The following is a 15949-nucleotide window of genomic DNA, read 5'->3' as shown; positions in this document are numbered from 1 at the left end:
AAAGTGCACATCCGTACCTTGTTACTTTGAGGAGAAGCCTTCATTACCACTTATTGCACAAAGAATCTTTATCTGATTGAATTATGAAAGCAGGAGTACTCCTGAGCAATCAACCAGAGGAACTAAGGGTCGAGGTCCTCTCAGAGAGACTTGGAAATGAGGATGAATGCCTTACCAAAGGGCACTAGCCCTCCTACATGTACCCCAAGTGGGAATCAAAACTGGGTCACTGGAATTCGAAACCCCCACTCTAGAAACTAAGCGATTAGAAAATCACTTGTCTCCTGGTACATGTACATGTAGATCCCTTACCATTAATTACCACCTTTTTAGAACTCCGGTAAAAACAACCATTATCAAACAACAGCTTTCCTGCTTTATACATTGTTACAGCACATTACAATGACTGTTGTTACAAGCAACTAGATGCCTTTTCATTCATTAAAAACTTATTTGTTTGATAAATTTTGCATTTGCTCTTGATAAAGACATCAATAAAACAAGCCTCTGTCCCCCTTTAAAAAATATATATACGTTTTATCAAATGGTATGACAACAACAAATATAACACTGACAAACAGCCAATTTGAAATCAAGGGATACAGAGAAGTCATCACTGATGCTCAGATTCTTTAACAAGCACAATTCTAGGCCCGTCACATCAAACTTAACGATTGATCAAAGGGCTGATTTCTATAACTGATTGCATTGATTATTGTGTATGGTCAATGATAAAATCAGCATCGTGAGTGATCACTAAGCTCTCATGTTACTGGGCCCAGATCAATTCTAACAGGTCTCCAAGGTGGAGAAATAGTCTGCAGGCACAGACTTTTGGATTTAGCATAGTGCATTTTATTATAATGCAGAGTCTCAAGTATGAGACTACATGTAGCTTTACTCATGAACTGAGGCTACTCATTTAACACACGTCAAGTTTGGAGTCTAGTCTCCATCCTAGACATTGTATCATTTGTTAAGTATTAAATTTGAGTCTGCGCTTGTAGACTAAGGGGAGAGGGAGTGATCGGAGTTCTTACCTTGGCTACTTTGCGGTTGTCCTCCAAAAGCCTGGCTGAAATCGGCAAACCCTCCCTGTTGGGCTGGTTGTCCAAATGCGGCCTGTTGCCCGAAAGGCGTCTGCTGTTGCCCAAAGCCTGCCTGCTGGGCTGGCTGGCCAAATGGAGATTGTTGAGTTGCTTGACCGAAGGGTGCTTGCCCAAAGCCTCCAGTTTGTGCTGCTAAAAATTACAATAACTAACTTGAATTAAAGATCTTGCCTCTTAAACATTAAAAGAATGATGTATTTTGTTGCTTCTCGAAAAAAAAATCTCTTAAATTTGACTCAATCTCCCCTGAAAGTGTTGGTCAAATTCCTGAAGAGTAAGAAAGTTATTAGAGTTCAAAGTTTTGGATTTGTGACGTCATAAATGAGCAGCTGCCCAATGTGTTATGTAATATAAAATGCATGAATTTTGTATGGTTCCTGATGACTTAATTTTGCTTTCTATTCATGATCGGGTGTGAAATGATTTGTCTATTGAAATACAAAACGTACAGTGAAAACCAATTTTCAATTTTCTGAGAAAATGACATTTCAGTGATTTTTACCATTCGCTATGTAGGAATGCTGCTCGCATATGACGTCACAAATAAAATAATTAAAACTCTAATAACTTTTTAATTATTTGATGAATTTTTCTCAAACCTTTGGCAATATCTTTTATTATTTTTTCTGCTATTTTCACAATAAACTTTATGTCAGGGTGAACTTCCCCTTTAAGTATTTTGCAAGTCTACATAATACTTCATTGTGGTCAAGATCCAAACCTTGCTGGCTTATAATTGATAATTATTCGGTGGATATTTGTCATGAACTGAATTAATTTTTGAAGGTTACTTCAGCATAGGATAATATTACAGTGCCTCTGAACTCGTTGCAAGCTTCATTGTAACGATTTTGAACTGTTTCATAAATTCCCTTATTACCCTTTTTACACACGCTAAAATTTACTTAACCCCGTACTACAGGTGGGGCTAAATTGCCATTTAGCCCCACCTATAGTACGGGGTTAAGCTTAGCCCACTTTTGTTTTACACAGCATTTTTGCAAAGTGGGCTAACCCCACCTTTAGTACGGGATTATTTGGCCCTGCAAAAAAGCAGGGTTATCCCAGCAATTGCGGTGCTAAGAGCGATAGTACGGGGTTAAGATCGCTAGTGTAAAACGAAAGTGGGCTAAGCTTAACCCCGTACTATAGGTGGGGCTAAATAGCAATTTAGCCCCACCTATAGTACGGGGTTAAGGAAATTTTAGCGTGTGTAAAAAGTGTACGAGTGAAGTACTTGTACTACGAATGATCGACAAAACCACTAGTCCGGGGTTAGCGAGTTTCGTGTGTAAAAAGCAAGCATTCCTTATCCGGGGTTAGCAATAACAATTTGGCATGTGTGAAAAGGAAAAAAAAATAGTACGGGGTTAAGGATAGTACGGGGTTAGCGATAGTCCGGGGTTAAGAAAATCCTGTGCAAAAAGGGTATTAGAGGGCAACACAGCCTCTATCATTATTGTTGTCTCTTTCTCCTCATTTTTCTTCTCCTCCTCCTTATGCAATATCATCATTGCAATTATCATTATTGTTCTCACCATCACAATTGTGTTTTAAATAAGCATTTAACAGCTTTTTATTCGCTCCTTCAGTTTTCCATGTTTTTTCACTCTTACCTGGTTGTGATGCACTTGCGAAAGGGTCTCCCCCTAGATCAGCTAGAAGATCAACAGACTTTTGTTTGTTGGCAGTTTGAGCTAACGTAGGAGGTTTGCTGATGTTGTGTGTGGAAGTGGAGTGACCAGGTGGCTACGGATAAAATCAAGGAAGTAAAATACAGTTAAATACATTCAAGGATGTATTCCAGAGAATACATTTTTCAAGTGAATAACTTGTACAGTGGATACATTCAAGGATTATTCAAATGAATACATTTAAAGATGTATTCAAGTGAATACATTCATGGATGTTTCCATGTATATCAAGTCGAAACATAAAAAGGATGTGTTCAAGTGAATACATTCAAGGGTGTATTTAAATGAATGCAGCCAGGAATGTATTCAAGTGAATACATTCAAAATACAATCAGTGTATGCCAACTTACATGTATGTGACCAGCAATTTCTTTAAAAAATCATTTTCTTATTTAATCCTATTTCTTTTAACAAGGATTGCCTTTCTTATAATACCAAATAATATTAAAAAAACATGGATTTGGTTTCTTGATAACTTGTGTTAACAAAGGCAATTCTTGAATATTTTTATATCAGGACTGAAAATACTTGATACGGAGAAATAAGATTAAATGAGAATATAACATGCCTTTACATACATGTACATGCATGTTGGCATATATGATATACTGGCTATTAACGTCTAGGTATAACATTCCCTTGACAAACAAACAAAAATGTTGTATGACACAGAACTTGTCACAGAACATGACCTCTAGAGCATTACCTGTGATACTTTTATTGGAGCTGCGTTGCTGCCTATTAACGACTTGAGCGGCTTGGGCTCGGGCGTACTGTGTGAGCTGCTTGTGCTTTTCCTCTCTGCACTCTCTGCTACTTCCTTTGCTTTGGCGGCGGCCAGGACGGCGGCCTGGCCCGGCTCCACGTACCACCGCTTCTTCTCGTACTTCTGCACCAGGTAGTCCCGCACCTTGGTGTCTTCTTTGGACTCAGGGCCGGGTTGTGATTTGGAGTCGTACAAACCCAGCCATATGTGCCTACAAACCTGGAATGGAAGGGAGTAGGGAGGCCTTCATTAACACTCTCGTGATAGAATGTAAATGAAATTAACATAAAACTATGGATTCATTTTTATCAATAATTCAAAACAATTGGCTGAAAGCATCAATTAAGAAGGCTGTGATAAAAACACACATTCTTTATCAAACGCTTTTTCAATCTTTCTCCTGAATGAAGTATAGTCAAAACAGGTAACATGGTTTCAAACCACATAATCAAAACCATTATTCAGCATTTTTTATTTGGGCCACAATGTCTAATGAAGCTTGTACTGTATGTACATGTAGCATTGGATGCTAAATCTTACCTCATTGCCATTCTTTTCTAAGAAAGTCATTTCTGCTGCTGTATAACTTGCCATTGATATAGATTTGACCCTGTGTGGTGGATTGATACCTCTTCTGTATAAAAATAGAATAAAATAAAGTTAGAAATTGGATGAACAATAGAAAGCACATTATATGCAAAAATGGATGGCAAATAGATAGCATTTCATAGAGGTGTCAATTTTTTCAGCAACTTTTGGGGAAATAATCCCCCCCCCCTTCGTTATTTAACATGAACTGCCCGTTTAGAAAAAGCAGTTCAATTATGTATAAAAATAAACATAACACACATAACTGAGACCTATTAAAAATATACCCGGTATTTCCTCCTATTACTACTGTACGTACAAGTGTACGTATTGTTTGTCTTTGTCCACCATTGACCCTGGACCCTTTGTTGCCAAAATATGTCGACTTTTAATTTTTTTCAGACCATAAAGGATCTCTCTCCTAGAGCAAGAGTCAGTACATGAGTTTCAAAATACAATGTATAACGTCCAGGGATTACTACACCTTTGCGAATACAGTACATTAAATCATAATTTATACTGGCATGTACTGTACACACTCCAAAGAGTATTTGGTTCACATATACAAAATCAGATAACGGCATTTAAAAAGCATTGTGAAACATTTTGTCTCACACTAAAAGGATGTAAAATGCAAGAATAAACAGGAAAACAGAAGAAAAGAATCAAAAGTTAACAATTCTGGTTGGCTGTCTACAATGCTTTAATTGAAAAAACAAAAACAAAACAAATGTGTATAGTAAATTGGGCTTAATGCCAGCAATTCTAATGCGATAGTCACTAATACAAGCACTTTGAAAAAAATGAAATGGTTAATAAACAAGCTTTCCTTCCGTCCTGGGTCGCATTCTTCTTCCTTCTACACGTTGATGGCCGAAGTGAAAAAAAAATGTACACATTAAGCATCAATTGACCTACATGTATGTACAACAAAATCAAATGACTGGCCAACGCTATGAAAACATGTGTTTAAGCAACTTTTTTTCTTTTTTCCCCAAATATTGTAGTGAATCATTCAGGGAAAAGAGTAGGCCAGCATCTCTCTTGTCACAGCACCAGAGTAGCTACATGTATGGTCCCAGATTTGTTTTATTTGTCATTTATAAGATACTATTGTACTGATAAGCTTGCAAAGAAAACCCAAAAAACTCTCGTCTCTGAACAAGATCACTGATTTAATTTCTAGCACATTTTTGGCAATCCTAACTCTTAAATCCTGGATAAGACTCATGCCACGCATTTGCTTGCTTTGCCACAACCTTTGCATTTCTTAAGGGAAAATTTGGCTTTCTTAAAGGAAAAGTCCACCCCAACAAAAACTTGATTTGAATAAAAAGAGAAAAATTCAACAAGCATAACCCTCAAAATTTCATCAAAATCGGATGTAAAATAAGAAATTATGGCATTTTAAAGTTTCGCTTCATTTCACAAAACAGTTATATGCACATCTCGGTTGGTATGCAAATGAGGAACTGATGACACCACTCACTCACTATTTCTTTTGTATTTTATTATATGAAATATGAAATATTTTGATTTTCTCGTCATTGTCATGTGAAATGAAGTTTCATTCCTCCCTGAACACGTGGAATTCCATTATTTTAACATTTTGTTCTTCAGGCAAGGAGGTCCTAATCGTCAAATTCGTAAAAATTGAAATATTGTATAATTCAAACAATAAAAAACAAAAGAATTAGTGAGTGACATCTTCAACTCTCTCATCTGGCTCATTCATATAACTATTTTGTTAAAAATAAGCGAAACTTTGAAATGTCATAACTTTCTTATTGTACATCCGATTTTGATGAAATTTTCAGCATTGTGCTTGTCTGATTTTTCTCTATTGATTCAAATCAACATTTTTCTGAGGTGGACTTGACCTTTAACTAGATAGATCTACATGTAGGCCCTAGGCCTAGTTTTATTATAATTCCTTTGGCTTTGCTGGCTGGTGAATGATAGCTAGTCAATAGAGCTAGCTGTGGCCAGTGCGAGGTTAGTATAACCTCGCAATACGTGTGAGTAGCTGTGGCTATAGATTTTATATTTAATAATTTGATTGATGTGTAATAACTTCTTTAGGGAAAAAGCAGGGTGACCAGATTTCACAAAATGAAATACAGGACAATTGACAATAAATAACATCAAAGAAGGCTAGACAGTGTTAGATTTGTGAAAAAAAATATAAAGAATTGGAAGGGAGGGTGAACGAAAGAATGAAGGAGAGAAAGAAAAGACTAAAGTAAAGAGATGAATTGAGAAGAAAAAAATGAAGGGGAAAATGAAGAAAAAAATTAAAAAGAATAAAAGAAAGTTAGAATAAAAGAAGGATGAAATAAAGAATAAAAGAAGGATGAAAGAAATAATAAAAGTGAGAAAAAAGGTTTCTGTCATTCTTTGAATTGAATACAGAAAGAAAGGAAAAGAAAGGAAGGGAAGATGAATAAATGTGTGAATCCAAAGACAAAATGAAGGGAGAAAAACAGTAAGAAATAAAGGAGGAAAGAAAAAATAAAGGAAAGTCGTGCTTCCTTTATTCTTTGAAAGTAAGAAACAAAGAAAGAAGAGAGGAAGGAAAGAAACAATAAGGGGAAAGAAACAATAAGGGAAAACAATAAATGAAATATACAATAAAGATTGGAAGAAGGGAGGAAAGAGAGGGAGTAAAGAATGAAGACAGGTCAGAATGAAAAAATGAAAATAATGGAAGGGGAGAAAGAACGAAAAGGGAGAGGAAGGAAGAAGGAAGCAAAGAAAAGTTTAAGGAAAAAGAATGAAGGAAATAAAAATGAACAGAGAGAGAGAAAAAGGATCAGGAAAGAAAGATAGGAAATCAAGATAGATGGAACAAAAAGGACGAGCAGGAAGGATAGAAGAATGAAGGATTATAGTAAAGAAAGAAAAGTTCAAACTTAAAGCAAACAAAAACAATCCAATCATCTAACCAAAATCTTGATATTTAATGTGTTTGAATATATTTTTAAAATTAGAAAACATGTTCCAGAAATGAATATAATTTCAAAGTGAGACATTGTCAACTTAAAAATAAGATGAAATATCACGGCATGATACACAACAAGACTCAAAACGAAAGCTGAAACAACTAGGTCTAGTTATGAAAACTCATCACTTGTTTCTCCGATTACATCTCCAAATCAGTAACCTGAGAATCCATAATACAATATAATAATACATTTATATACAAATTTTCTGACGATTTTGTGGTTATTTTGGTGGAAAAATTGTTTATGTCATTGTTTGCATCATTGAGAATCTGATCCTAATTGCCTAGCAAGTACCTGCCACACACAGGCAGGAGGCCAGTTTGCAATGTATTGGTTTAGCAAGAAAATCACAGCAGAACTTGCAAAGGTTGTTTTTGGTTTTATTGTTGTCTCTGCTTTGTCATCTGTTGGTTATTTGATGAAAATTCGTCACTTTTAAATGTATTAACTACAACTACATCTTGTTCAATATTCTGAAATACGGGACAAGTCTTGGGGTTTGTCGGGACAAAGGAGCAAAATATGGGACGATCCCGGGAAATACGGGACGTCTGGTCACCCTGGGGGAAAGGGCTAGGTAGTCTGGTTTGCATTTGTGCCTTGTGAAATGATGAAAATAAGATTGACATCTTGGCAGGGCACCTGTCGAATTTTTTTACTTTTTAGGCCATGCTATCTTTTTTTTGTGGACAATCAAACAGAAAGAAGATGCCTCCTGCACTTTAGTTAATGGCATCTAAATGATTTCTAAGATTATAGCAAAAAATAATAATATCCAAGATTAAATACCAAAGACATGACATTTGTTGAATATGCATACATGAATGCCTATGCTATGGCTGCGTCTGTGACAGTGTGTGACCGAGTTGCAGTTACACGCCCCACGCGTGTAACGCACTGTACCTCACACAACCGCCAGCAGCCGCCCGTGCATAATGAACACGTAACCGTAAGTCATGCCCGCCCGCTGCACTACCCGCCCAAATGAACATGATCAAATGCCGGTATGTCAAGTTCGATCTCAATACTTACAAAATTCCGCTGCATGATGTACATACAAATGTCCCTATTGTCATGTCAACATATGTAGGTCCCCTCTGATTACACTCAAAACACGTTTTATTGTGTTCTTTGCTAACCATCTCCCGTAATTGTTTAAGGTGCTTGTCATCTTGCTTCCTCTTCGACGCCATTTTGTATGAATCGCAACAATGCAATCGATAATCCCACGAATTTTGTTATCGTTTGTTATCTCCTACATCAAACCTGTCGCTTTCGTTGGCATTCTTCCTAAAATAAAACAATTTTTGGCTGTAATACCATAGAGCTATATACATCTAGATATGGTCACAAACAAAGGAAAGGTTGTCTTCGTAAGACCCAATCTGGATAAATTCCTAAAACGATATCGTCTTTTAATTTTATCATGTGAAATGCTCGATGAATAATGGCTCGGGCACGCACGCCCCCTTAATTAGTCATGCAAGGTCATTTCGTGTCGAACACAATTTCGAAGTTAATTTGAAAGACTTTCCCAAAATCTGTGTGTCGCCTAGCTATTTACATTATGTTGGGTGTGTGTGCTCGGGGGGAAGGGGGGGGGGGTGGATTACTTGCAATATACTATTATAAATGTCTTCTTTTGTACTTGTTCCGATTCTTGGAACCAATTGGAACTCAGGGGATCGAATAAACTTGGGCACTAAACTTGATCACCCCCGCCCATCACCCCTCCAAAAATCGTGGCTCAAGAAAAGGCGTTTGGTGTTTTATTCGGGCAACATTGGGGAGCCCGGGGGAGGGTACCATGGGGAATTTATTTAGAACAAAAATAGCATATAATGCGATGGATTGTATCTCAGTTAAAACTGCCGAATTATATATGATTGGTGTTTAATGGTAAATATGACCGCAACTGGACATAAACGGGGGGGGGGGGGTGGAGCTTATATAATTGGGGCGATGTCCCCCAAAATTTTCACCATATATGTACCCAAATGAATGTAGAAGAAAGACAAGTCAGTCAATTAAAGGAATTAAAATTTGAAATATATATTTTTTTAATATCTTGGCATGTCAAAATACTTATCAAAAAACTTTTTTTGTAACAAATATGTCAACAATATTTTTCTCGTTCACATCGTTTAGATGGGGGGGGGGGCTGGCTGCTTTAATTTAAAAAACGGCTGATTCTTTTTTCACCAGTGTGCACCATGGTCAATTCAACCACGGCTCAACCCAATGCCCTATGTATAGCATCACCTCAGCTCGGTGCCCCCCCCCCCCCCACCCCTCTCCGATTATTTTTGCCTCATAGGAGAAAAAAAACTTCGCCATTATGGCAATGGAAAAAAAAACACCTACGAAGTTTATGCCCACCTTTCCAGCCCCCTATATAACTTTTGGCATGAAATATTACATGGACTTTTTTCTTCAAATAAACAACGTGAAAATATCTTTAATTGCCGGGTAGTCACGATCTGTGCCATTTTTAACACATCTCTTAAGACAGGTTTGTGAATAATTAAGACATTTGAAATTGACTGAGCTGCATGTAGGGCCTATATTGAAGGATTGGATAAAATTACCCCGAACGCAACTTTATTGTAAAAAAAGGGAAGAAGTTTAGAAAATCATCAATTTTTACAATGAATTTCGAGTAGGGCAGTTGAGTTGTATTCCGACATTATTTTCAATTCGATGCATACCGTATATTATAAATTCGGAGGATGATGTTCTTTGAAGCCAGTTCCAGTTCTGACCAGCGCCCCCTATTGGGACACTTTCATTATTGGCTTGGAAAAAGACCCGTCACTCTGCAAGAATTTGCAATGTTCTCGACAATCAATTTCACGCATATTTTCCAAAACCATTCTGGCACATAAATTCATTTTATAAATACAATAACTTAATTCTGTCCTCTAGAGAATTCTGTTTTGTACGAACCTGTTTGGTGACCATCAACACGCCTGGAATTTATGTATTTAAAGCACACTCTTAACTGCTTTACACACGTACTCTAAAAAAAGTTTACTCAATATTGGGTAAAATGGGAACATGCATGCGTTTGCTGGGTAAAATGATCACAAATAATGTGATCATATGTAAATATGTTCAATTCAATTCAATTCAATTCTTTTATTTCATTTCCATTCAAAACATAATACAAAGTAATATAAAACAATACAAATCAAATACAATTTTACAGAAGGGCATTCTTACTTCGTAAAAAAAAAGTATAATATAGAGCATAAATGGATATGGAAATGGAAATGAGGGGGATCCACTAAAAAGCAAAGCTTGTAAAATTGTGGATCCCCCTTGGAAAAGAAGAAATTATAGTCGACTTACTATATGCGTACATGCATGTATTACAGGAAAGAAAAAGAGAAAAAGAAATCATATTGACGGAAACATAAAAACTGAACAAATGCAAAGCTTTTCACACAAAGAGGTCTTCGTTGTAAAGGATATGTTGCGCAAGACAGGAAAAAAAACAGAGAGAGGGGATGACAAGACGTAGAAGACAAGACAAAACAAGAGACAGGACAGTACAAGACAACTAGTTAACTGAAAATGATCGATACTTTCTGCAACAGTAATAAGTAGAATTAGTATTGAATTTGTTGTACAATATTGAGATTTTAATTAGTTAAATTTATTGTTTAAACTATGCATAGTTTAAACAATAAATGATAATGACATTATTTTGGGGCTAACCTCGATTAGCATCTTGCTATTATGTTAGCTCCAATTACCAAATGTTTTGTTTATATGTGATGTACTATTCCTTGTAATTGTACCTGACAGTGATATTTGGTAATAAATTCAATTCAAATTCAAATACGTCGTAAATTTTACGCAATATTGTTCTCAACAATCAGGCATATTTTACAAAACCATTTTGGCACATAATTTCAAATTATTTATACAATAACTTAATTCTGTCCTCTAGAGAAATCTGTTCTGTTCGAACCTGTTTGGTGATCATCAACACGCCTGGAATTTATGTATTTAAAGCACACTCTTAACTGCTTTACACACGTACTCTAAAAAAAAAGTTTACCCAATATTGGGTAAAATGGGAACATGCATGCGTTTGCTGGGTAAAAAATCACAAATACGTCGTAAATTTTACGCAATATTGCGTTGAAATGTACCCTTAAAATATGCATTTTTGCCCCATATGGGAGAAGAATTACACAACAAACATGCATGTTCCCTTTCTACCCAATATTGGGTAAATTTTACCTCAATATTTTTTAGAATGCAAGAGGAAAATAGTCATCTTAGGCAGCTATCTTGTCTAGTAACATATTACGTTTTAGTAATAAATTTCTCTGTCCAAGTGAAAATTATGTGACTTTTTTTTTTACTAAAAACTAGTCAGATTATGGCTACAATGAGTGGCTGACCCATTTTTAAATACCAGATATATATACAAATCATTATGCCAGTTTTTAACACCCGTCTTACAAAGGGTTACGATTGATCCATTCAATCGTAAAGATGGTCCATTCATTTATAAATGAAATTATTGATTGATCCATTCAATCGTGTGGAAATCCATCACATCAGTGCATTGGCGGTGGAAGCGAGGGGGGGGGGGGACCTGTCCCCCCTTAATTTCGAGGTGGTGGGACGGTCCCCCCCCCCCCCTAAATTTTTTAGTGATCACCTTTTTTTTTTCTTTTGCTTGTCAATTTTTTAACCTGTGTTCATCCCTAAATTTCTGGTGACCCCCCCTAAATTTTTTGGCTTCCGCCGCCAATGCATCAGTGTCATAATTTTTCTGGAGGAAATTTGCAAAATGTCCTTTGTAAACAAGGGCGAACACAATCTATTGTAAAGAAAACGATGAATATTTCATGGACCTATCCACGGGGGATTATCTATTGTTACTGGGGGTGCTGTGACAATGCTCAGCACCCCCAGTAGAATAATCCTCCGTGGATAGGTCCATGGAATATTTATGAACATACATCATCGAGAAAATAATCATAACAAATATGCATTTATTTATTTATTTATTTATTTATTTATTTATTTGTTTCTGCATGTCATGATAATTTACATAGTGTAACCATCACAAAATTGATTACATTGAATTTTACATAATAATAATGTATAATTATGATGATTAACATAACATTAACATAACTGATTATAACAAGGTTAATTTTTGCAGACATGCAGTGGTATGACAAAATAAGCAGATGCTTGAGCTGTTGTCATACCTTTGAATATATGAAATGCATACATAAATATAAAAACAATACTAAAAAGTCAAAACTAATGATTACTCAAAAAAGGGAAAGAATAAAAAAAACAAAACAAAGAAAACTAAATAAACAAATTATTATGTTCCACAACTATTTACAAATATTTACAAGGAGTGTATGAGGCGTAATAATACTTGAAATTATATCAATCCTTAAGTTTAAAATGTACAGTACAACAAAATGTGTCTTGCTAAAGAAATTACATCTTAGAGACAAGTATGCGTTTTACCGCATTTTTGAAGGAATGCACTGATAATATATTCCTAATACTAGTAGGTATCGAATTCCAAACATCAGGTCCATAATGTCTGACAGATTTGTGAGCCAACAGTGTGCGAGGGTTATACAAATGCATATTAGATGCTTGTCTTGTGTGGTAGGTATGGATAGTATTATTTTGTTGAAACATATTGGAAAAGCAGGTAGGTAACATTTTGGCATTAAACCGATACATAAAAAGGGAAGTTTGAAGAAAATGGACATCATCAACAGTAAGACATTGCAGCTTTATAAAGAGAGGGCGTGTATGATCACGGTAACCAACTCCAGCACAAATGCGAATTGCTTTCTTTTGCAACAAAAGAATTGGGTTTGTGACACTCGTTGATGTTGCCCAAAGAATATTGCAATATGACACATAAGGTAGAATAAGAGTATTGTACAACATGTAAAGTATTTTATAAGGTACAAGGTACTTAACTTTATACAGTATAGCCTACCTATATTTCGAGAAATTGGTTTACTGATGTGTTTCATGTGATCATTCCAGTTAAGTTGATCATTGATATAGACCCCAAGGAACCTCGTAGATGTCTGTCTTTCCAGCAAAGCATTGTCAAGTTTCAATCTTAAATCATGATCAGCACATGACTTTCTGCCTTTAAAGTGTACATAATTAGTCTTTCTAACATTCAGTGATAACATATTACTTCGAAACCAATTAGATAATTTCGGAAGTTCGACATTAATGGTGTTTTCTAAGATATCAATATCACGGTGTGATAGGAAAACACTTGTGTCATCAGCAAATAATATATAATTCAATGTGTTTGATACCAAACAAATATCATTAATATAAATCAGAAATAGTAATGGACCCAATATAGAACCTTGCGGCACACCGCACCTCAAAACTGATATACCAGAATTAGAATAGTTATAGCATGTGTATTGTCTTCTATTTGAAAGATAACTAGTAAACCAATTTAGGGCAACGCCCCTTACTCCCATATGTTGGAGTTTATAAAGCAGTATTGAGTGGTCAAGGGTGTCAAATGCCTTGCTCAGGTCCATAAATACACCAATAACGTGCTCACGATTAGCCAGAGAACTAGATACATAGTCATAAAATTTCAACAACGCAAGGTCTGTTGAGTGAGACCTGCGAAATCCAAATTGGTTGGGATTAAGTAGGTGGTTTTTGTCAAGAAAGGCAATCAGTCTATTATAAACAATTCTTTCTAGTATTTTTGAGCAACTAGGCAAAATTGAGATTGGTCTATAATTGCTTATAACGGTCATGCTTTCCTTTTTATGAACAGGAATAACCTTGGCTAGTTTAAGAGAGGAAGGGAATACACCAGTTAAAATGGACAGATTACAGATATGCAGTAAAGGAGTTAGGACTGAGCCAATTATTTGTTTTAACAATTCTGAACTTATTTCATCATGCCCAGATGACCTACTATTTTTAAGAGATTTAACAATGTTTAATATCTCAAGATGATCAGCTGGCTTAAGGAATATAGATGATTCGGACCTGTCTTGTAAATATTCTTTGTAATTAACTTCTACGGGAGTTATTTTCTTTGCTTGGTCAGGCCCAATGTTCACAAAGTAGCTGTTGAATCCATTTGCAATGTCATTATCAGAAGTAAACTCTTTATCCTCATGGACAAATTTTGTGGCAGGTTCTGACTTATTTCGCTTACATAATATATCTCTAACAACATTCCATGTCAAGGGCATGTTACCTCGAGCATTCTCAAACTGTCTAGAATAGTGCAAACTCCGTGATGATCGTATAATAGAAGTAAGCTTATTTCGGTACTTTTTGTATTTTTCAACGTGCTCTTGTGAAGGTTTCTTTACACTCTTTTTATATAAGACATTTCTTCTTTTGATAGATTGTAGTATACCTTTTGTAATCCATGGCCGTTTTCCTTTACTTCTATTATTTATTCTAACAAGTGGAATAGTCTTGTCCAAATGGTGATGAAAAATTTTACTAAATGATTCATAAGCCTGTTCAACATCATGACATTCCAATACATCCTCCCAATTATCTTCCTGACAAGCATCCCTCAAGCTAGAAATATTGCTTTCAGTAAATTTGCGCTTTAGTATAACTTTGGCCTTATTGTATTTGTTGGAATGGATATCATAAAGCATGCAGAAGATTGGAAGATGATCAGAAATCTCACTAAAAAATAAACCTGATTGGGAATAACCTTTGGTAGTTTTCACGAAAATGTTATCAAGAAGAGTTGATGACCTGTCAGTTATTCTTGTTGGCTTGTTAATCATTGCACAAAGAGCATTAGACTCGAGAATATTTTGGAAACGGAGAGTGTTTGCATTTTCTGTCAATAGATCAACATTGAAGTCATTTAAGATGATGGTGTTCAGTTGCTGGCTTTTCGTAGTTGAGGTTGATCAGGTCAATCGCCACTCTTGTTAAGACGGGCCCCTGTTTTTACATTGCAATTTGTTTAAGAGTGTATACCAACCAATCAATCAGAATGGAAACACAGCAATAATAGGAATTTCCTGAACTTCATGGGAACTCTTATAACTAGCGATTTTCAGAGATTTTTCGAATAATAGTAGAATTTGCTATCAGCCAATATGCTAAAATTCCCTAGGCCTGAAGTATACCGTAAAGTTGAAAGTCAGAAGAAAAAAAAATAACGTATCGCAGTTACAATACTTGAACGAATAAAAAAAATTATTCAAAAAGACCCTTAAAAATTTGCGCATAATACACCATGGACAACTAAAACTAAATTCATTGGGATTTTTTATCCTTGTATTTTTTTCGGGGGGGGGGGGTGTCGTGGGATTTAGGCTTCGGGCCTATCCAATCGACCCATATCGAGTGGGTATGCACCGCGTTATATACTGTCCAAAATTCAATAATTTCAGCTCGTATACCTTGCAGTTTGCACGACGTGGAGTCATAAGCATGTTAAGAAGTTTATATCTATCGGCAGTTTAAATTTTAGCTCTGGATAAAATAAAATGGAGAGCGTCATCTAGTGGCGAGAAATTGTCATTTCGATTTCGTAAGTGTGAAGGTTCCAGGTACTATACACACCTACATCAGCTCAATCTGAGATGTGACAAAATCAAGGTAGTAACACAGTGCACAACCTCATTATCATCAAACATTCTTCAATTCCTGGTGATATTACCTTTTATTTCCACAGAAACGAATTATTTTCTATGTAAATAATTTATTGTAATTTGTCTACACTTTGATATTTTCGGGTTGTTCTTAACTCCC

General features: G+C 35.7%; 1 protein-coding gene across 3 annotated transcripts in view; it reads right to left on the bottom strand.

Annotated features, from left to right (window-relative positions):
* Positions 1-8453, bottom strand: part of LOC121429432 (arf-GAP domain and FG repeat-containing protein 1-like) — a 31584-nt gene extending 23131 nt beyond the window's left edge. The window contains exons 1-5 of one of the 3 annotated variants that reach the window (XM_041626421.1): positions 8195-8453; positions 4110-4203; positions 3510-3788; positions 2726-2858; positions 1041-1238 (exon numbers count right to left, since the gene is read on the bottom strand). In XM_041626421.1, coding sequence (XP_041482355.1) covers positions 1041-1238; positions 2726-2858; positions 3510-3788; positions 4110-4203; positions 8195-8355 — 865 coding nt within the window. In that variant the 5' untranslated portion in view covers positions 8356-8453. Of the gene's footprint in view, positions 1-1040; positions 1242-2725; positions 2859-3509; positions 3789-4109; positions 4204-8194 lie in introns of all 3 variants that reach the window. The other 2 variants (XM_041626420.1, XM_041626422.1) reach the window with 2 other exon arrangements.
* Positions 8454-15949: the final 7496 nt, after the last annotated feature.

The sequence above is a fragment of the Lytechinus variegatus genome, chromosome 16 (genome assembly GCF_018143015.1).
Source record: "Lytechinus variegatus isolate NC3 chromosome 16, Lvar_3.0, whole genome shotgun sequence".
NCBI lineage: Eukaryota > Metazoa > Echinodermata > Echinoidea > Temnopleuroida > Toxopneustidae > Lytechinus > Lytechinus variegatus.
This window is presented reverse-complemented; position numbering and strand designations above follow the sequence as displayed.